Raw genomic sequence first — 23,448 nt, 5'->3', positions numbered from 1 at the left:
GGAAGAGGAGGAGGAGGAGGAACAAGGAGAAGGAGAAGAAAGAAGGAGAAGAAGGAGGAGGAGGAGAAGGAGGAGGAGGAGGAGGAGGAGGAGGAGGAGGAGAAGAAGAAGAAGAAGAAGAAGAAGAAGAAGAAGAAGAAGAAGAAGAAGAAGAAGAAGAAGAAGAAGAAGAAGAAGAAGAAGAAGAAGAAGAAGAACCACCACCACCACCACCACCCAAAACACAGTCAACACTATAGATTCCATGCACAAAGTAATCTAGAATAACCCCAATCCCATTTTGCTTTCTGTCTCACAATTCTGTGGCATCGATCTGTATGTCAAGAAGTCAATTCCGAGAGAGCCCAGGGAATACTGCAACCGCATCACAGAATGTTTCTTAATTTTTGGTTTGTAAAAATGACTACCTTAGTTTATAATTGCTTGACAATATTCTTTTGAAGAGAAGGGGAGGAGTGTTTCTGGGGTCAAAAAGCTGAATTGGAAATACTTGGGCTTCTGGATCTGAACTTGGGCTAGATTATCCTTGTACTGATTAGGTCCATATGCAACAGAATTGTTTCATCCCTGTTGCTCTGACAAAACACATTCACAAAGAGCAACTTAAGAGGGGAAGGGCTTATTTTAGCTCACAGTTCCAGATCACCAACCATCACTAAGGGAAGCCAAAGACAGCAGTTCACATCCCAGCCATGGTCAAGAGCAAAAAGGAGTAAATGCTTGGTGCTCAGCTGGCTTGTGCTCTGCTGAGTTCTTCACTCTTGGCACAGTTTACAGCACCTTGCCTAGGGACTGGTGCCCCCCACAGTGGGCTGGATTCTTTCTTTCTTTCTTTCTTTCTTTCTTTCTTTCTTTCTTTCTTTCTTTCTTTCTTTCTTTCTTTCTTTCTTTCTTTCTTTCTTTCTTTCTTTCCTTCCTTCCTTCCTTCCTTTCTCTCTCTCTCTCTCTCTCTCTCTCTCTCTCTCTCTCTCTCTCTCTTTCTTTTTTTCAAGACAGGGTTTCTCTGTATAGCCCTGGCTGTCCTGGAACTCACTACCTTAGTTAAGACAGTTGCCTGCAGACAAGCACACAGGCCAACCCACTGTAAACATCATTCCCAGATACTCTCTTTACAGGTGAGTCTAGGTGGAGTTAAGGTCACAAGTCAAGCTAACCATCACGCCAGTTGAACTTCGAGAGGCCTGGGCCCCACCCTAACGGTTTCTGAGGTCTCCCAGGTAAAGCTGTTGCTTGGGAACTGCATCATGAGAACCACTACAACAGTGCACTGACTGTAGATACATTAAAGTATAGGGGATGAGTAGCTTGCACCCTAAATTCTTAGGACTAAATAGGTTTTAGATTTAAGATCTCTGGATTTTGGAATATTTACAGATACATAATGAGAAATCCTGAGACTGAGATCCTAGTCTAAATACAAAATTCATTTTTGTTCATACTTTCATAGCATAGTAGAGATAACCCTATATAATAACTTGTAATAATTTTGTGCACTTTGCCTGAAGCCCATCACGTGAGGTCACATGAGAAATTTATGACTTGTGCTCTCATACTGATTCTGAGATTATTCCAAACTTTGGGAGCATTTCAGATTTCAGATTTTAGTATTAGGACTGCTCAAACTACTGGAAAGGCAGTAAATTAAAATGAACTTTAATTGTGAAATAAATGAAAAGCAATCAAACATTTGAAAAACGCTCCCATGCCTTACTCTTTCACAGTTTGTGTATACACACACACACACATACACACATACACATACACAAATGGATACATACACAGGCACACATACACACACAGACACAGACAGACACACAGACAGACAGACAGACACACACACACACACACACACACACACACACACACACACACACACACGCCCAGTTTGTGTGGATACCTCATCACCTGGCTCTTCATACTACAACCTCTATCATTAGTGCTCTCTGCTGGTCTAGTATCTTAGCTGGAATACCACACAGTCAGAAACTTGTAGCATGGGAAATGTATTCTCTATCTGATTTCTCCCTCATCTTTGCCTAAACTTTAAGCTAAGCCATAGTGGAATCATCTTTCAAGTCGTTTTTACAAGGCAGTCTCATTATGATATCTACTCTTAATTCCTCCTGTGTTGGCTACACTTAGAGGCATCTCCATTGAACAGTGATATCTACAGAGTCCATGAGGTGAATGGTTTGCTTTACAATGAGTGATACTCATTGCAGATGTTCAATTCTCAAAGGATGTACTGGTGAATTTGATTGTGAATGGAGGTAAAGGAATATTTGAGTGTGTAGTTTTGTTATTAAGGGGATTAATATTCCTTCTCTAAATTCAGTTTGCAGGTTAGGTCTTTCTCTTTTGGTACCATATATTCTTTTTATAAAAGGCTTCTGTCTATGGTACCTCTGTGATTAAACTTTTAAGAAACCCTTCCCAACTTAGTCAGTGTAGCTCATCCTAGCTAGAATCCACCCTCTAGTGGCCAAAAGCAACATGAAAGTCATAAGAGGAAAAGAAAAGAAAAAAAAAAAGGGGGGGGGGGTTGCATGTATTTCTTTTTTGCATGTGGCTAGATTGTAACCTAGTTAACCCAGATTGCCTTCAGGCAATCCTTAGAGAAGGCCTTTCAAGTTTACATCAACATCCTACTATAAAAAAATTCAAGATGACAATCACCTTTACATATGTACGTGCTTCTGGGAGGCAGCTTCACTGCAGAATTCACGCGACTTCCAGTGCTCTTTGTACCTACATTGCACCATCCGCAGGTCATCAATGGTGTCATCTCCGACGTGGCTCTTTGTCCTTATCTGCTTTGGGAGGAGTGTGCTGCTTGCTATCACAGATAGAGCTGGTGGCTCACTCTAGTACAATGCTGTTACCATTTTCCCCTCAAATATGATTTATGATTTATACACTTAATCTAGAGAAACTTCTGAATTTTAAACAAAACTTCCCTACTAATTGGATAGTATGATTCTTGTTTTGAAAAGCATTTTCTTTACTAGTGATGCCTCCTAGTGTTGTGGCTACTCCCTGGATCCGAATAAGGTTTGCCCTTCCCTTTATAGACTTTGATAATTCTTTCATCCCATAAAGTCCATAATGAAGTTAGGCCTTTTCTTGTTATTCCCTGATATCTTACTGTTCAGTCAGGGATTAGCCATAGAATGTGGTCATCATTTCCCTTACAATGCAACCACTATTTGAATTTGTTGTACTACATACATAATATCCAGAAAGTGTGGATGATAATACCTTTCATATTACACAAATAACATACACCATTATGGAAAATTATGAAATGTGGACATGTTTTTTTAAATATATTAAAGCAAATCATTGTCGGTTTTGGAAAATGTTTTTTTCAGACATTTTAATGCATGTTTGATCAAACCAGGCATCTGTGAAGGAAAAAAAAAAAGAACTCTTCTTCATTTATGAATGCAAAGATTACCCTGCCCTATGACTTCATTTTCTTTGCAAATTTAATTCACCCAATTTGACTAGATGTCCTCTCTATTAACTAATATAAATAATATTAGTAATAAATAATATAAATAATATTTACTAATATAATCCTAAGGAGTACAAAATGAACCATTATAAAGAGAAAATGAAGAGCTTGGGCTTGAGTATTGAGCAATGAGTCCAAAATTCTACTTCCAAGCAGGAAACCAGATCCATCTCTGAAGTTACTCTCAGGGGATGCTGCTGTGGAAAGATGGGGTTTGAAACAGGCAAAAATAAACAGCACGAGTCCTGTTAGAAAACTCCTGGCCTTTGCTGCTGCTTTGAGAGCTGGGCCACCCAGCTGGGTCCAGTGGAGTGCTGAGCTGGTATTGTTCATTTTTTTCAGTAGGAGTGTGGTAGGGGTGGGAAGCAGCCTTTGCTGCCTATGTGATGTGGTATTTTAGAGCAATAAAATTTTAAAAATATATCTTTTTTATTATTTATTTATTTGCTTCACATTCCAATTTCAGCTTCCCCTCCTTCCTCTTCTCCCAGTCCCTCTATATCGCCCCACAGTCTACTCCTCCTTCCCTTCTCAGAGAAGGGGAAGTCTCCTATGGATATCAACCAGCTTGGCATATCAAGTTGCAGTAAGACTAGGTGCATCTTCTATTGAGCCTAGACAGGAGAGCCCGGTTAGTGGAGAGGGATCCAGAGGCAAGCAGTATAGTCAAGAGTCAGCCCCTGCTCCCACTCTAGGTGTTCCACATAAGATCTAGCTGTACAACTGTTACATATGTGCGGAGCCTAGGTCCATCTGATGAATGTTTTCTGGTTGTCAGTTCAGTCTCTGTGGGCCTTTATGGGTCCAGTTTACTTGATTCTGTAGGCTTTCTTGTGGTGTCCTTGGTCTTGCTCCTTCAATCCATCTTCCTCCCCTTGTACAAGATTTCCCAAGTTCCACTTAATGTTTGGCTGTGGGTCTTTGCATGTGTTTCCATCAGTTGCTGGGTGAAGCCTCCCTAATGGCAGTTATGCCAGGCTCCTATCTGCAAGTAGAGCAGAATATTATTAATGGTGTTAGGAGTGGGCTCTCTCTCATGGCATGGGTCTCAAGTTGGGCCAGTCATTGGTTGGCTCTTCCCTCAAACTCTGCTCTGTCGTTTACCCCTGTACATCTTGTAGGCAGGACAAGCTGTGGGTCTAAGGTTTTGTGGCTAGATTAGTGTCCCTATCCCTCCATTGGAAGTCCTTCATGGTTACAAGAGATGGCTTGTTCTGGCTTTATATCCCCCATTGCTAGGAGTCTAAGTTAGAGTCACCCTCATAGATTCCTGAGAGTTTCAATTGTCCCAGAAATGAGCCACTCCAATCCAGTCGTCTTTCTCAGGACTCTCTTCCTCATCTCATCCCTCCTTTTCTCATCCCCCTCCTCCCAGTTCTCTCCCCTCATCCACCCCTAGTCTATTAGTCTAATCTATTTCTCCTTTAAATGATTTAAGTGTCCACCTTTGTCCCTCCTTGTTATTTAGCTTCTTTGGGTCTGTGGTTTGTAGCATGGTTATCCTGTACTATATGATTAATATACACTTGTAAGTGAGTACATACCATGTTTGTCATTCTAGGTCTGGGTTACCTCACTCAGATGATCTTTTCTAGTTCCATCCATTTGCCTGAAAAAACTTTATGATGTCATTGTTTTTAATGGCTGAATAATACTCCATTGTATAAATGTATCAAATTTTCTTTATCCATTCTTCTGTTGAGCCAGTTTCTGGCTATTACAAATAAAGCTGCCATGAACATAGTTGAGTAAGTGTCCTTGTGGCATGGTGGGTCTTCTTTTGGGTATATGCTCAAGAGTCTTGTAACTGAATCTTGAGGTAGATATATTCCCAATTTTCTGAGAAACTGCCAAGTTGGATTCCAAAGTGGCTATACAAGTTTGTACTCCCACCAGCAATGGAGGAGTGTTATCCTCCATTGCTATCCTTGATATCATGATCTGTCACTTGAGTTTTTGATCTTAGCCATTTTGATGGTGTAAGATGTGATCTTACATTTGATTTGCATTTCCCTTATGACTAAGAATGCTAAACATTTCTTTAAGTGCTTCTTGGTCATTAGATATTCCGTCATCAAGAATTCTCTGTTTAGCTCTGCATCCCATTTTTTAATTGGGTCATTTGGTTTGTTGATGTCTAGTTTCTTGAGTTCTTTATATATTTTGGATGTCATTTCTCTGTCAGATGTAGAGTTGGTAAAAATCTTTTCCCATTCTGTAGGCTGCCATTTTGTCCTTTTGATGGCTTCCTTTGCCTTACAGAAGATTTTCAGTTTCATGAGGTACCATTTAAAAATTTTTGATCTTACTGTCTGAGCTGTTGGTATTCTGTTCAGGAAGTTGTCTCCTATGCCAATGTATTCAAGGCAAAAATGGCCATCCTACTAATAGCAATCTACAGATCCAATCCAATTCCCTTCAAAATTCCACCACAATTCTTTATTTCTTCATAAAATAAAAACCCAGGTTAGCTAAATAATCCTGTGCAATAAAAGAACTTTTGGAGATACCACCATCCCTGAACTCAAGTTGGGGTACAGAGCAATAGTAATAAAAACTGCAAGGCACTGGCATAAAAATAGACAGGTTGGTCAATGGAATTGAACTGAAGATGCAGAAGTAAGCCCACACACCTATGCACACTTGATATGACAAAGAAGTCAAAACTATACAATGGAAAAAAAAAAGAAAGCATCTTCAACAAATGATGCTGGTCTTCCTGGATGTCTGCATGTAGAAGAAGGGAAATAGATCTACATCTATTACCCTGCACAAAATTCAAGTCCAAGTGGGTCAAAGTCCTTAACATAAAACTGGATACACAAAATCTGATAGGTTTAGAATCTTCTTGCATTTGGATGTGTGTGAGCCAGGAACAGGTGTCCTAGGTTGTCTCTTTAGGTAATATTTGCATCTTGGGCCACATGGCCACATGGCAAATGGATCACTTGCTTATTCTCTGTCACACACTGTGCTAAGTGCATCCCTTTTGTCTAAACCCTATGGGCAGGGTCAAGCACATGCCATCTTGACAACAGGACAGAAGCCTCTTCCTATGACACGTGCCCTTTGTTGCTGCAGCTTCCCATGAGTGACCTTCATGGAAGATGTCAATCATTCATTGGGACTAAGCTGCAATCACACCTGGGTGGACCAGAAGTTCTTAATGCTCAGCACTGACATATAGAAAACTATGTGTCTAATGAAGAGAAAGTGGTATCAAGTATTATTTTATTTACAAACAATAACTTGGGAACCAGGAATCCTACAGTATCTGAACCCCTTTCAAACTCAGAAACTGCATCCTGCATTACCTGCCTCTTCAGGTGACCCTCCAAGAACAATGCCCAAGGTCATCATACCAACAGGTGATACAGATCTTTAGGAACCCCTAATATTTCTGTGGGGGACCCTCCTCCCTGCCTGCTATAATTTTGTCATGTCCGGGATTAATTTCTGTTCTATCTTATCATTCTGGGCTTTTCTATCTGTATCTATTTTGGCTTATTTCTTGTCTTCACCTTGACATCTTCAGGGTCCTTGTTCCCATGCATCCTATGTATCCACCCCCTCTCTCCCCTGATCTGATGCTCCTCCATTGCTGATTTGTTTTTACATAATTTTTTATTAGTGTGTGTATATACATGTGCACACAATACACATGGATACACATGCCCCATCATAGTGGAGGTCAGAGTGAAGCGCCTCTACCTGTGCAGTCATCTTGCCAGCTCTACATCTCTCATAAGCTGTAACAGGATCCATCTCTTTAGCATCTATGTTGCTGTTTGGGCAGTAAATTCAACAAATAACCATGAAAACAAACTCATTGTTTTCTTCGGGTCATTTCTGTTTTTCTGGGAGACACTGCTAGTTCCTTTTGCTCACTTAAGGCTAGCTTCTAGAAAGTGCTTTGTATTCATTTCTGTTCCATCACTTCCTCCTTCAGCCTCTTCCTCCTAATGCCAACTTGTAGGACAGAAATTGGCCTCAGTAGATGCCCCCTCTCACAGCCCTCGGAATGATGGTTCAGAAATTCAATATAGAACAAGGCAGGAGCCTGGCTTGATGCTTCCTTCCTACCCTCAGGCCCTATCCATTACCAGGTGCTTCTGGTTTATCTTGTGAGTAGATTAGCAATGCTCAGGCGCCACCTTCATTCTTGTTGAGATCCTGTGTTCATTCTGGCAGCCTCCTCAGTGGTCTCTCTCACCCCAAGTTTTTGAAGGGATGCTCTCTGCCTGTAAAGGGTAGGCATTGCCCAGCATCTCCCTGGGCTCCCTGCCACCAGTGAGTTTCACAGGAATTTGAAAGCTCATAGGCACTCTTATGAGCATAAGGGGATTATGCCCTCCATGCCTACACCTCTTAGCTACCTAGGGTGGAGTGGAGGATTTGACATCCTGGGAACTAGCCTAGACTTGAATCCAAGTCATGGATGTTCACATTTATCTACTCACCCTGACAAGGGGAAAACCTCTTAAAGAAATTTCTTCTTTACTCACACCTCATTTACTGCAGCTTGACTACAAAGTCAAAACAGGTAAAAAGTAGTTCTTTCAAGCTGCCTTTGCCCTGAATTCAGGTGGAGCTGGGGTCTGAGCAGCATGTCTTGGCCTGCTTGGCCTGGGCATATGGCTGCTGGATTGGGATGATCTTGCCAGGTTTCTTTCTTCCAGGCAGCACGAAGCACAAATCGCCCCCTTCTTCCCCCCAACACGACAGGAATGGATGAGTCGCTGGAATTTGTCACACAACGTGTGAGAGCCATCTGGCTACAACGGGAGCCTCAGAATTTTGGATCTTTCAGAGGGTGACAACGTGATGGGTCGGGCAAGGAAGAGAACTAAGGAGTAAACAGTGTAGGCTGCAGCCTCTTCCACTGAGAGCTTGTGGGGGCAGGAGAGGAGCTGGCTGCGGGAGGGCTTGCTGCCCAGTGGAGCAGCAGGTGCTCCGATGGACCACTCTCTTGGTCAGTGCCCACGACATCTGTGTTGCGCTACTGAGACAGTCACTCCTGGTGGGCTGTGGGCTCCTTGTCTGAAAAGCATGCAAAACCCTTCCTGGAAAACCCCAGTCCATTTGCTGGAGTGGATGAGGTCAGAGCACCCCCACTTCTCAGTGTTCTCTATAGGTATAGCACTAGCAGTGTATGTGTGTGTATGTGTGTGTGTATGTGTGTGTGTGTGTGCCTGTGTGTTCATTAGGGGATTTGTTGGATTGGCTTGTACAACTGGAAGATGGATAGTCCAAAGTGACTGTTAGTATGCAGGAGAAGCAGAGAACTCACTGGGTTCAGTTCAAAGAGCCACCTTATTGTAGTCCCACACAGACACTGAAGGTCTAGAAATTTCTCAGAGGGTTCACTGGTGTGGACTGCATTAAGACACTGAAGAAATTGCAGTCTGATGTTCCTAGGCAGTGGCAGGAACAATATATTCATCTTCTCAGGGAGAGCTTGCATGCAGTGGCTGGCTCCTATGTGTGGTGGTTTGAATGAGAAAGGCCCCCATGGGCTCATATATTTGAATGCTTAGTCACCAGGGAGTGGAACTCTTTGAAAGGATTAGGAGGTGTGGTCTTATTGAAGAAAATGTATCACTGGGGATGGGCTTTGAGGTTTCAAAAAGCCCATGCCAGGTACTCAGGCGCTCTCTATCTCTCTCTCTCTCTCTCTCTCTCTCTTCCCCCATGTAGATCAGGATGTAGCTCTCAGCTACTGCTCCAGAGCATATGTGCCACCATGCTCCATGCCATCATAATCATGGACTAACCCTAGGAAACTATAAGCGAACCCCAATCAAACACTTTCTTTCATAAGCCTTGCCGTGATTGTGGTGTCTCTTCCCAGCAATTAGGCACTAAGACACTGTTTCCTCTTTCACTTCCACAGTTCCCCCAGTCTAGGGATGCTGTTAATCACAGTTGAGCCAGTCATTTTCTTTTAGTTCTTCTTTTCCTTGTCTGGCTTCTCTGATATGTCCTCCTGCACACTTGCTTTGCTCGTCCTGGAGACAGCTCTCAATACAGTCATCTCGAGAAGAGTTAACATCACATTCAGCCCGGTGGCAAAACTGCAGTAGACTTCTCAGTACCTCAGATACACGAATAGGGGTGCTATGCCCACTCTCACCCTAATCCCATTGTTTGGTATAGATTTAGTCCTCTAGGTAAAACAGCTTTTCCAGAGAGAGTCACTCAGGGGTGATATAACCATATGTCAGTGGCAGATGAAATTTGGGGACTGCTAGTAAGTCTCTTCTTCTCTGATAATTTCATGTTCACTCTTTGTAACAGACTGAAAACTGCATCCTTTGCTCACTTAAAATCATCCTCGCCTTAGATGATCTAGGATGGTAGTGCTCAAAACAAAATCTTCCCTCCCGTCAGACAATGACTGGAAACACTTTGATCATGGCATTTGGTCATTACATCTGGAATAAGGGTGTTACTAAAATCCAGAGAACAGAAGTCAGGGTGGGCTTGGCACTTTACAGTTCATAGGAAAGCACCCGACAATGAAGTTTGCTATGCTCCAAAATATCAATACAGTGTCCTCTTTTCTGTCCCCCTCCCACTTATATTTCTAGTCCCCAGTGGTTGGCCTGATACCACGTACCAAACTCTTCCTAAATGATCGTCTTTCAGTATCTGCAGGGTCTGGTTCCAGCATACACATATTACATCCAAGATCTGGAGATGCCCAAGTGCTTGTAAGAAATACTGTATTTGCATGCAATCTGTGTGCTTCCTTTTGTATATTTAAACCATCTCTAGATGTTTTATAGTTCCTGATATTATGTAAACACTATGTAATTAGTTGTTTTGTTGTATTATTTAGGGAGTAAAATAAGAAAATAATTTTGTACATGTTCAGTTGAATATAACTTTTCTTCCAAATAGTGTTCAACTGTCCCTAGATTTGCAACTTATTCAGAGAATGGACTGTTCTATGGGGTTCAGCACAGGTACACAGGCATGATTCATGTCCCACACATGATAAAGAGAGATGATGTGGGACTTTTTCATGCTACTGAGAAGGACATGCGATTTATACCTTACAGCTTATTTCTGTAACTTTCCATGTCATGTGCTTAGGGCACAACCTACTGTGGGCCAATGAAACTGCAAAAATCACAACTTGACATGAGGGGGGAGGGTACTGCAGAGACATGATTAAGAAACCCTAAACTGGGATCTTAGACACTGAATTATATCCCTCCCCAACTCAGGTTTTAAAGCTCTGACTCCAGCATGATTGTATGTAGCGATAGGGCCCTTAAAGAGGCGATTAAAGATGTTGGGGAGACAGCTCCCATGGGAAATCCTTGCTGTGGATACATGAGGGCCTGAGCTGGGTGCTCAGAACCCAAATGATGGCTCACACAGTTCTAGGGGGTGAGGTGGATGGATCCCTGGGGTTTATTGGCTAGCCAGGTAACCCTGTCTCAAAAAACAAGGTAAGCAGCATTGAGGAATGAATGACATCCTAGGTTGACCGCTGGCCTCGGATATGCAAACATGTACACTCATACATACGTGCACACTTATAAGCATATACATATATGCAAGAGTGTGCACACGCGTGCACACACACACACACACACACACACACACACACACACACACACACTATTAAAGTCCAATCAGGCCCCAAGGATAAGGCTGCAGTACAGTAGCTATAATGAAATACCCCAGCAGCCAGCAGTGTTCACAGGTAGAGGAAAAGTCTTGTGGGCATACAACAAAAGCTAAGACAGATCAACCTGATGCCCTTGGTCTTGGAGTTCCATTCTGCAGAACTGTGAGAATTAAATTTCTGTTATTTAATCGATCTAGTCTGTGCTGTTTTGCTATGGCTGCCTGAGCAAAGAGTCGTACTAGGCAATGTGTTTTGGGACATCTTGGGGAGGTTGGAAGAACACTTAGGATTTACTGTATGACATTGATCATTTCTCTAACCCCTTGACTCTTAGTTTCTCCTCTATGAATTGTTAGTTGTGCCCGTTTTGCTGTTGGTGGTGCTTTGTTTTTGGGAAAAGGTCTCTAGGCTGGTCTTGAACTCACTGTTTAGGGTCTCATTAGATCTAGGCTGGATTTAAATCCACTGTGTAGAGTCTCATTAGGTCTGGGCTGCTTTCACTGGGTACTTGAAGATGCCTTTAAACTTCTTCCTGCCTCTGTCTCCTCTGCCTTCAATGCTGGGATAGTGTACCATGCCTGATTCATGTGGGACTGAAGGAGTGGAATCCAGGCCTTTGTGCATACTAGACAGCACAGCCTACTAACTGAGCTACATACTTCCCTCCAGTTAATAAAGATTCAACAATAACACACACACACACACACACACACACACACACACACACACACACACACACACAGGCCTGTCTTAGTTACTATTCTATTGCTGTGAAGAGATACCAATGCCACTCATAACAGAATGCATTTAGTTGAGGCTTGCTTACCATTTTGGAAGATCAGTCCATGACTTTCAAGGTGGGGAAGCATGGTGGCAGGCAGGTGTGGCACTGGACCAGTAGCTGAGAGCTTACTTACATCTTGATCCTCAGGCATGGGGTAGGAAAAGAGACTGGGCCTGGTGTGGGCTTTGGAAACCTCAGAGCCCACCCTCAGTGATGCACTTCTTCCAAGAAGATCACACAGATTAATCCTTGTCAAACAGTCTACTCACTTGGGAGCAAACATTCAAATGTATAACTGTAAGGGCCATTCTCATTCAATTGACCACAGGGCCTGACACCAACGCTACTGAACTTTGAGAACCTTGCAGGTAGAGGTCTTGTTGTATAGCCTAGTGTCTGGGGCCCCTGGGAAGATCAGTCCATGACTCTCAAGGTGGGGAAGCCTGGAATGTCATAGGCACAGTGAGCTGTTAATAGGGTTTGGATCCAGTAAAACTGTGATGATTTGGTAGATTTCCCATCCAAGAAGCCATCGGCATGGTCGTGAACACTTTGACTGCAGCCCCAGCTGCCAGGCTTCTTCTAGTCGAGGAAAAAGTGTGAAGAACTCAGCTGAAGACTTCAGACAGTTCCAGATCGTAAGATGAAGATCAGTTGAGAGTGGGGTAGTGACTTCACATTGCAGGGCTGAGGAGATGGCTCAGTGCTTGCTGCGCATGCTTAAGGACCAGAGTTCAGATCCCCAGCACCCGTGTAAAGAGCCAAGAACAGCAAGCAGCAGGTAGCTGTAGCCTAAGCATTGCGGGTGCAAGCAAAGGTCAAGATAGGCAAATCTCTGGAGCTCACTGAGCGATCAGTATAGCTGATGTGGTAAGGGGGTAAGGGCTTGCCCACCTGCCTGTGCGCATGCCCTATAGGTGTCCTGTTTCATCACTCTCACTGAGCCTGGAGCTAGGCTGGAGGTCTTTAAACCCCCTCCCCCCCCCCCCCCGTGAACCCCCTGTCTGCCCCTGCCCCACAGTGCTGAGGTCACAAGTATGCACTGTCTCACTGGGCTTTTTAAATGTGGGTGCTAGGATTCGAACTCAGGTCCCATGGTTGTGGAGCAAGTGTCCTTACTCCCAGGAACCACATCTCAGTCCCCCCTCCCTTTTTTTTTTTTTTGTAAATTCCTTGGACTAGCCTAAGACCATGGGCTTAGTGCCCTGGACTAATTTGTTTGCCTGAATTAATTATCAGCAGGAGGTGGCCGCCTCATTTCCCAGAGACATTCTCTTTTGGAAGGAATGCCTTTTAATTCAAACAGTACAATCTAGGGTTCTTTGGCAACTCATGGAAAGGGTGCCTTGACATTTCTGTAAAGGCATTTAAATGTTACTGTCTCTGAAGAAACAATTTTAGAATATGAAACCTTAACCCCAACCTCCCCCCACACACCCAGGCAAGAAAGAAAAACACTACCAGCTTAATTACATATGTAAAATAACGTTCATGTTTGCTTTTTATGATGCTATCGGAAGATAATTGCACTATTTGCAAATTACAAAATAATTATAGATAATTTCGTGAGACTTGCTTCGGGTTTTTGTCTGTGTAAATGACACTTCACTTTAAAGGGCAAAGGTGCATGCAGAGCCATGGATTATCCTTCCTGACTGATAATAGATTCCCCTGGGAGAGCAAACAGTTGGAACAGTGCTACCCAGGACAGTCTCACATTGGCATATAAAGGTCCTTTTTGTAGGTGTGAGATCAAACCCAGGGCTTGGTGTCTACAAGGCAAGCAACTTGTCAACTGAGCTATATCCCCAGCATCATAAAAATATGTTCTTATAATTAGGAAAAAGAGCCAAGAGGCACTTAATTATCTCTTTGTATGTTTGCATATGTGCAGGTACCTGTGCACATATGTGCATGGAGTGTGGAGGCGAGTTAGGTTGTTCCTCAGGCACTGTCTATTTCTTTTTTAAAGACAAGGTGTTTTAGTCAGGGTTCCTATTGCTGTGATAGAGCACCATGACCAGAGCAGGGTGAAGAGGAAAGGGTTTATTTGGCTTGTGCTTCTACATCACTGTTTATCATCGAAGGCAACTGGGACAGGAACTCAAATAGGGCAGGAACCTGGAGGCAGGAGCTGATGCAAAGACCATGGGAGGATGCTGCTTCCTGGTTTGTTTTCTTATAGAACCCAGGACCACTAGCCCAGGGGTCTCATCACCCTCAGTGGTCTGGGCCCTCCCCACATCAATCACTAATGAAGAAGATGCTCTACAGGCTGGCCTTATGGAGGCATTTCCTCAATTGAGGTTCCCTTTTCTTAGATGGCTATAGCTTGTGTCAAGGTGACATATTTCAGCCAGCACATAGGGTCCCTCACTGGCCTGGAATGCACCAAGTAGGCTAGGCTGGCTGGCCAGCAAGCTGCAGGGATCCATCTGTCTCTACCTCCCTAGCACTGGGAGGGTATGAATGGGTGCCACCTTGCCTGGCATTTTTAATTTTAGATTTTTTTTTTCTTCATGTGAGTTCTGGGGAACCAACTCAGGTTCTTGAGCTTGTAAGGCAAGCAATTTACATGGCTGAGCTATCTCCCCAGCCCCTAGTTCTTTAAATATGAAGTAATTATTGTGATAAGAAACGTACAGCAAGAAGTCTACCTTCTTAACATGATTTTAAAAGTGCACTGAAGAAGTGCTTGTCACCTGCACATTGCTGTGCACCACATCCTTAGAGTCGATTTACCTTATATCACTGAAACACACTACACATTGTTTAGCAGCTGCCTATTTCCCTTTCTCATACCCCTGGAAACCATCATTCCATGTTTTGCTTCTGTGAGTTTGACTTCTAACTGTAGGACTGTGAATAGTTTGTTCTATCATGACTAGCATGGATGTCTAGATAGTCCATGTTAGTTAATGATAGGATTTTCTTCTTCTTTTTTTAAAATTCCAAATAGCATTCTGTTGCATGGACACAGTACATTTTCTTTAGCCACTGAACTGTTGGTGGAAGGTTAGGTTGTTGCCATCTTTTGGGTATTATGGATTATGCTGCAATGGATAGAGAGAGTGCTAATATTTCTCTGAGATTCTGCTTTTAATTCTAATGAATAAACACCTAGAAATGGGATTGCCTAATCATATAGCACTTTTATTTTTAACCCTTTAAGAACCTGCATATTCTTTCCCATGCAGCTGGTCCATGTTGTGTCTCCACCAACATTACACAAGAGTTTAATTGTCCACACAATCTAGAATCATCTAGAAAGAAAGTCTCAGTCAAAGATTGTCCAAGTCAGGTTAGCCAATGGGTATCTTGATCACAGGGATTAAAGTGTGAAGACCTACCCACTGTGGGTGGCACCATTCCCTAGGAAGGGACTGCTGGGTTGTTGTAAGGATGGAGAAAGTAAGCTGAGCACTAGCATGCATGCATTAATTCATTGCTCTTTGCTCTTGACTATGGGTGTTACTAGCTTCTCTAAGCCCCTATACCTGTGACTGTCCTGTAGTAATGAACTCTGTCCTTGAATCATGAGCCAAATAAATCCTTTCTCCTTTAAGTTGTTTTTGTCTGGTATTTTTTATTATAGTAACAAGAAAGAAAACTAAGATAAATTCTAACTTCTCAACATCAACAGCTCTTGTAGTTATCTGTTTTTTTTTTTCTTTTCTTTCTTTGATGGACATCCTAACAGGTGTGATGTGGTTTCTCCATGTAGTTCTAATTTTGCTTCCTTGATCACTAGTGATGCTGATCTACCTATCCACCACTACTAGTATCTTACGACACACAAAAATCAAGTGAACTTGGAATAAAGGTTTAGATATAAGATGTTAAACTAGAAAACTGTTGGAAGAAAATAGCTAGGGAATCCTTAATAGTTCTTGGCATTGATTTCTGGAATATGACATTAATAAGCGTAGGCAATGGTGTAACTAACTCCATAAAGAGTTAGACAGTAACTACTTACGATTTATAGGCTGCTGGGTTTCTGCTGTCACAGTATGGATACAGATACAGCCACTATGGATAGATGTGGCAGCATCTCAATAAAACTTTATTTGCAAAAATTGTCTGGGATGGATTCTGCTTGTAGGGTAATGCTTGCTGCAGCCTTTAGCTTAAGACTTCCATTCCTGTGTACTCCTGGATGCTGAGCCAGCTCTCCTCAGTTGATACCAGTAACAGCACCCATACCCATCATGATAACAAGCCAAATGTCCTCTGGGTGACAAAATCACTATTAGCTGTGACCTTCTTCTTGGATGGCTGATGACTGAGATAACCTGATAAAGAGTCATGGAAGATGCTTTCCTAAGATTACAGAGAGTAGGGGAAGGTAGAAGAAGAGACAAAAACCCATGGTGGGTTTGTCTTAGGTAGGTCAAGGTTGTCTCAAAGGGACCATTATCACCACCTAAATTTGGAAAGTGGTTTCAAAATAACCTCGATGGTAACACAGTTGCAAAGTGCTCTGTTAATAATGCAAATATGAGCTTAACCTACTTTTGAGGAAGGCACAGGAAACAAAGCATGGGGCACACTAGTTCATCCTAACAGGACTCTGAGTGGAGGGCCTTTTGTGCATCAGAAAGGCTGGGGCATAGGGTGGGGACACCCAGCATTTCCAATTCCCACTTGTGCAAAGGTTTATTTCTTTTTCTGCTTATCTGAATTCAGAACAAACACAGGCAGAGAGCGAATTTTGAAAGCACTCACATGGTTCTCATTGTTTGGACAGGGCCAGACAAGAGTGGCCTGGTTTCACTGCAAATTGGCAGTAACACGTGTTTTTGAAAGTTGGAAACAGCATAATGCCTCATCCCAGAGAATGGTGTCTTCTTGTCTTATAAAATAAACACCTGTTTTTCAAAACAGAAGCATAAAAGCTGTCTTTATAAAAATTGTTGGGTTTCTTTTCTCCATTCCTATTATTTCCCAGTAATTAAAATATTAAGTACAATTTGAAATTGTATGACATATAGATTTATGTTTTTAAACAAACAAGTAAACAATATCAAAACAAGCCCATGTTTCCATAAGAATTTCATCTAAACCCTGGTGTATTCATTTCTCTTTGGACTGGGGAGGATGGGGGAGAGGGCACGGGAAGCTTCCTTCTTCAATATTTCTTCACAAAGATGCATTTTTTTTCTTACTAACAAGGAAAAATAGTATGGAAATTGTCTAATTGAAAGGAGCTGTTTGTCATTGTGTGCTAGAAATGCCTGCCATCCTCAGTGCCTCTCATGGCCAGAGTTGACACATTTGGTGGCTGACTTATCCAGTCCTTGGAATCATAAGTGTGAAGCCAGTAGGTGGCAAAGTGGATCCCTTCTTTCCCTGGGGCCATGAAGAAATATGGGAAGAGCTGTGCTTCTCAACAATTCACATTTCCATATACCCCCAAGGGTCGGGCCCCTAAAACCCGCTGCTGCCTGGCCCCATCGCTTTTATGGAATATCCAGTTATCCTCTTGGCAGAGCAGCAGAAAGTAAGATTTTATGAGATGCGTCTGACATCAGCTTTTCCTTTCTGTCCCCCAGGTTACCATGGCCTCTACTGTGAGGAGGAATACAATGAGTGCCTGTCGGCCCCTTGCCTGAATGCCGCCACCTGCCGGGACCTCATCAATGGCTATGAGTGTGTGTGCCTGGCAGAATATAAAGGTAAGCCATTTCTCATGCTCTCTTGGCTCTAAGTAACCACACCACACAGAGCTCTCAACTTAGCCTGTAAGACCCTAACTGGGGCATGGATTTGTCTATAATCAAAACCAAATACTGAGGCTGGGATGGTCGATCGGTCCAGGGAGACCCATTTGTAAGTCTCAGGCTTCCTCCTGATTAACTGAGAAACCCCTATCCTGCCTTTCTTTTTCTTATGTGCATCTCTGTTGAATGCATATAAAGGTAAAAGAAAATGGAAGGGGCTGTTAAGGTGTGCTGGCAGAGACAGGTCAAAGGCCATGGCTGATAACAAAAAAGAAGAAAGCTGTTCTCCATGACCTGGTGGGTGAAGACAGGATGCCCTCGGTGGGAGCTGGCGGAGCCTCATGTATCCGCAAAGAAGTGAGTTCTTATTAAACAAGTCAGCTGGGAGGTAAACGCTCATCTGATTAGATGCCTGTTAATGTCACTCTGGAAAAGCAGCTGACATTGACGGGAGAGTTGAAGTGTGCGGATCATGTTCTAAGCATGCACGTGCATTAACTCACTTAATCCCGCCAGCAACAGCCTCACAAGACAGATGGTAATGTTATCATCATGAGCTGGCCAGTGTGGTTCGGTTCCTCAAGCCCTTCTCGATGCCTTTAACTTGGCTTCCAGCCATGGTGTATAGAGATGGTGTGGCTTCATGTAAGCCCAGATGCTCCAGTCTGACAGCCATAGCTCACAGCAGCTGCACTGGGAGAGCGGCTCACTAGCTGTTGCACAGTTTTCTACTCCAGAGCACCAGGGCCGGCTTTAGATTTTTCAAATACTTTTGTGTCCCTATTTATGTCCATTCCCCTTAACCTTTCAACTCCTTTCACTGCCTCCTTGATAGCCTCCATCTGTCTCTTCCTGCTTCTCTTTCACAGACCTTCCCCTCTTTTCTGATCTTTGTGGAAAGCTTTAGGGACTGGCACACTCAGTGAGATGCTCTGGGCGCTCTGGGTGTTAATGCCGAGTCAGGTCTTTACACACATTATCTATCCACTGGCTTCATTTGGAATGGGATGCCCAGTGACAACCGAAAAGCACCCACTTCTTCAAAGCCCCAGGGACAGACATGTTGGTTTATCCTCATGACCTTTCAGCTTGGGGATCTATCAGAACGTGGAGAAAGAGGGAAATTCCTTTCATACTGAGAAGAATAAAAGAATGACGAAACTAGTGGGTCTAATTAGCTCGTCTTAATCATGCCACAGGTCTGCTGAGCCCAGACAAAGCTCTCAAGTGGATTTTGGTTTTCTCTGTGTAAAGTACAAAAAATGATGCATACTGAGATTTTCATTTCTTTCTTGGTATAAGCTCCCTGTCCTGCAGGGGCTGAAGTAGGATATCAAGTCAGAAAGGTGAAACTGGATTGGCAGCCAGCTGAGGCCTGTCTTCTGTGGCCTAGAGCAGAGAGGCCTCTCAGTCTAGACATTTCAGGGGAGGATAAAACTAGTCTCACCCAACCACGCAAGAAAGGAATAGGGTCTCTGGACTATGCAACTCTCTTAAAGAGCAGCCAGTTTCCCTGAACCGAGGAGACGATTCTGCCTCCTGGGATCACATGCAGTATGTCCACAACACACCATTCAACTCCACAAACTCAGGGGTTCTTTGCACCCCTAAGTCTTAATTAGTATGGGCTTCACACAATCAAAACTACCAATATTATTTAGATTGTGGAGCAGTTCTCATCTTTATAAGTAGCCTAACACTAGGCAAATGTATTCTGAATATATATGTTTTCCTATCTACTCTTTTATCTTTGACCTCTAGCTTATACTGTCCTTACTAAGCAAGAAAAATATAGTTGCATATAAAAAAGCCTAACCATGTCCCTGAAAATTCAAAGGCTGTGATGTTAACTTTTCCACACATTCTCAATGTAGTTGTCTATATTATTGCTCTAAAGTCACAGCACTTCTTCAAAAGCCCTGTATCAAACTATTACTCCAAACACACCCCAGGCCCCACCCCTATAAGGTAAAAGAAAATTATGATGTGTAAAAATCTTCAAATACACCCAGGCTCCCTCCCCCACCTCCTCTTCCCCTGCTGTGAGCCATGGCTTTCAAAACTTGAGCTCAAATCAGCACTCGCCAGCAAATCTCTCATAACTCCCTGCATCTTAACTCTACAGTTTTAAATCTAGACTTACAGTGGGTGCCAAGAGTTCTGGCACAATCTCAGGTGTGCCTATGAGAACTCCCCTTTGTACGCTTATCTGAAATGACAATTGCTAGAGCATTATTGTCCCTTGTTAGTGGCTATGTGCTACTTGAGTTCTGTGCTTCTTTATTTACTCTGAGCCTGGACCTTCCAGGATTAGGATTTCCTAATCCTGTCTGAGGATTTCCCTGTAATTACCTTGTACTCAGTATGTCTGCAGTGTTGAATGCTGCCTTTACCATACACACAAATGCATCTCCTAGTGTAACAGAGTGAATATTCTAGAAAGAGAACAGCTAAAGCCCATAGTCAATGTTTTTTGATTCCTGGAGGGGAGAAGGTTGTTTGAAGACGAGGTTCTTAAGGGGTGTGATAGGAGCTGGGAGACTCATGTTAGAGTCAGAAGAGGAGGTAGGATTCCACAGAGAGCTGAGACTGAGGATCTGATGACTCAGGGGTGCAAAGAACCCCTGAGTTTGTGGAGTTGAATGGTGTGTTGTGGACATACTGCATGTGATCCCAGGAGGCAGAATCGTTTCCTCGGTTCAGGGAAACTGGCCGCTCTTTAAGAGAGTTGCATAGTCCAGAGACCCTATTCCTTTCTTGCGTGGTTAGGTGAGACTAGTTTTATCCTCCCCATACCAGCAGGCCCTGAGATGTCTAGACTGAGAGGCCTCTCTGCTCTAGGCCACAGAAGACAGGCCTCAGCTGGCTGCCAATCCAGTTTCACCTTTCTGACTTGATATCCTACTTCAGCCCCTGCAGGACAGGGAGCTTATACCAAGAACCCAAAGAAGAAGAAGAAAAATGAGTCTCTAAAGACCCAAGAGGGCAAGTAAAACGTGATGTGTCTTACTCAGAATTGAATTTGAATCTGGAAAGTCCAAGGGTGGAACTATTTCCTGATAGACATAAAAATACAAAGGGATAAAAAAATCATCTGAGAAGAGATAGGAGCTATGGAGAAAAGCTATACAGGGGCTCTGAGGACAGAGGCTCCAGAAGGAGAAAGAACAGGCCAGCACCACATGATTATGGGACTCAGGGAGTAGAAGAAACCTGGCTCGCAAGTGGGAGAGATGCAAGGTGCCCAGAGAACACAAGGTGTGAGTTGCCACTTCCTGGTAGAATTTCTAACTCCTTGGCTGACCACAGCATTCTGTGAGACTTTACATGGGCTGTACAGGTTGCATACAAAACAGCGAGAGGACTGGGGGAGCAGGCCACATGACAGCCATGTTTAGAATGGTAAAGGACTAGTTGTCAGAAGACCACCTAAATTTGAGGACAAAGGAAAGATAGTTCATTGGTGGAGTGCTTATTTTACACATGCAAGAACCTGTGGTCAACCTCCAGAATGCACATAAAAACAACTGTCATCTTAGTCCAGGGAAGCTCCTGTCTCTACAGGAGCCTCTGGGCCACACAGGCTTGCTGGTCTAGCCTATTTGATGAATTCCAGGCTAATGAGAGACCTCACCTCTAATGAGATGGATGTCATTTCTTAGGCTGATACCTGATGTTGTCCCTCGGCTTCCACATGCACATGTACATACATGCACCTGCTCATATCCCGACATGCCCACATACATACACACATGCATAAAAGGAAGAAATCACTGTACATTCAAGCATTTGGAAACCCTGATATTACGCTACGTTTTTGGGACTGTGTTTGTAAGAAGTGTCCTCAGGAGACATTTGGATAGTGGAAGGGGAAGAACAGGAGGGAGGTGGGAACATGGATTTAAAAGCAGGGAGTGACCCAGATGGATGAGAGAGAGGCGACTGTGTTAATTTAATGGTGAAGAGAATCACTTAAAATAGGTGCAACTGCTACATTAGCTAACTGCTGCCACACAGAGGCTTACAGTACTCCAGTCACTTAGGACACCACTTTAAATATATATTAGTTCTGTCAGTCCAGGCATGGCTTAAGGGGTGTCATGCCCAGGGTATCTCAGACCACTGTGTAAGGAACAGCCTGAGCTCTAATCTAAGGCCGGAATTGGGAAGGATACATTCACAAGGACCCTCCAGGCTGGATAGAGTTCGCATCCTTTCCTCCGGCTATAGAATTTAGAACGGCTTGCTTCTTCTTGTGGATGCAGATTCTCAGTGTCAGCGAAGATCTGGATCCCCTTATGGCCTCTGCAGTCAGGGCAGACCCACTTAGGATGCGCTTTCCAAGTAAGCTGATTAGGAACTTTAGATGTGTCTTTAGAAGCTCTGAACGTTCCAATATGCTCTGGAATAGAAGTTCATGTTTAAGGAGAGGGGGTTACATGGGGACAGATCATAGGGACTCATGAGGGGGCATTCCAAAGCTGAAGTAAAGTTCTCTATAATTTTAATTTAGTCTCTATGAGGTGGAGGAGTCACACACTTGTGTTAAAGACCTAAGAGTAGACCAAGCGTTAATTTCCTTTCTTGTTGCTGGAGCAGGCTTCACCTTCACAGCTTCATGCAATGACCTCTTTGAGCCTCCTTGCAGGAACTCCAACCCCGCCATATATTGCACAGTGTTAGTGGCTCTCCGGGATTTTGGCCCCAAACTCCATGAGCCTCTCAATCTTGCATTTTCTATACAGCTGATACTGTGAAGCGCTGTCCTCTCAGGATGGACCCTGTCCCTGTAGGACTGCAGTTGCATACACCATCCTTCGCAGGTGGTGGATTTTGAGCCGTGAACCTTCTCTTCAATGATATTCACAGTTTAGCCCATGTCTTTCAATCAAATCTGTATTTTCACAAGGCACAGCTTTCCATGTGTGGTGGGATGAGTGAGAGGAGCAAGCAGTGGCCATAACCACAGCCCGATTACAATCCCATCTTGTAGTAATTTTCTCTACCAAACAAATCAATCCACTGAGTTAGTAATTAATTTCTTTTAATTCCCCAGGACATAGAAAGGATGCAGCCAGATTGTTTCCTAGACAATAACAAGAATTGCTCAGAGAACTTCCTGGTAGAATCTTTGTACCCCTCTAGAATCTCATGAGCCAAGTCTCTATGATCTACACTTCTCTCCATATTATGGTCTTCTAAACTCCTGGTGGAATGGTCTGGCAAGTTTGTTCATAGTCTTCTACAGGTTTGCTAGCCACAAATTCCAAACCCTTCCATGTTTGTCTTGCAAGCCAGCCTCAAAGGCCTCGGAACTTAACTGACACATTCATCTTGCAAGCCAGACTCCAGAACTTCTCTGATGTATCATATAATTCATATCAAGTAAGCCAGATTTATCATAGAAACTGCTTTTTCTTTTGGTACCAGTTTCCCCTGTTAGTGACATAGATCTGACAGTGACAAAATATCAGATAGAAGCAACCTGAGGAAGAAAGGGTTTGCTCTGGCTCACAGAGTGAGTATGGCATCCATGGGCAAAGGAAGCCCGGTGGAAAGAATATGGGTTAGCTGGTCACATTGCATATGCACTCACGCAGAGAGAAAATAAAATGAAAATAACAGTTAGGAAAACCAAATACCTGATTTGTTTATTTTCCCTTTATTCTTCACTCATACATTACAGCCTGACAATAATTTCTTCTCCTTCCACTCTTCCCATCCCCCATCCCCTCCAGATCCACTGCTCCTCTGCTTCCCTTCAGAAAAGCACAGGACTCCTTGT

The 23,448-nt window shown here is 43.3% G+C and overlaps 1 protein-coding gene across 1 annotated transcript in view; it reads left to right on the top strand.

The window, feature by feature from the left end:
* Positions 1-23,448, top strand: part of Dner (delta/notch-like EGF repeat containing) — a 326,383-nt gene that overhangs the window by 259,955 nt on the left and 42,980 nt on the right. The window contains exon 9 of the mRNA NM_152915.1: positions 17,496-17,618. Coding sequence (NP_690879.1) covers positions 17,496-17,618 — 123 coding nt within the window. The remainder of the gene's footprint in view (positions 1-17,495; positions 17,619-23,448) is intronic.

The sequence above is a fragment of the Mus musculus genome, chromosome 1 (assembly GCF_000001635.26).
Source record: "Mus musculus strain C57BL/6J chromosome 1, GRCm38.p6 C57BL/6J".
NCBI lineage: Eukaryota > Metazoa > Chordata > Mammalia > Rodentia > Muridae > Mus > Mus musculus.
Note: the sequence above shows the minus strand (reverse complement) of the source record. Positions and strands in the feature narration are given on the sequence as shown.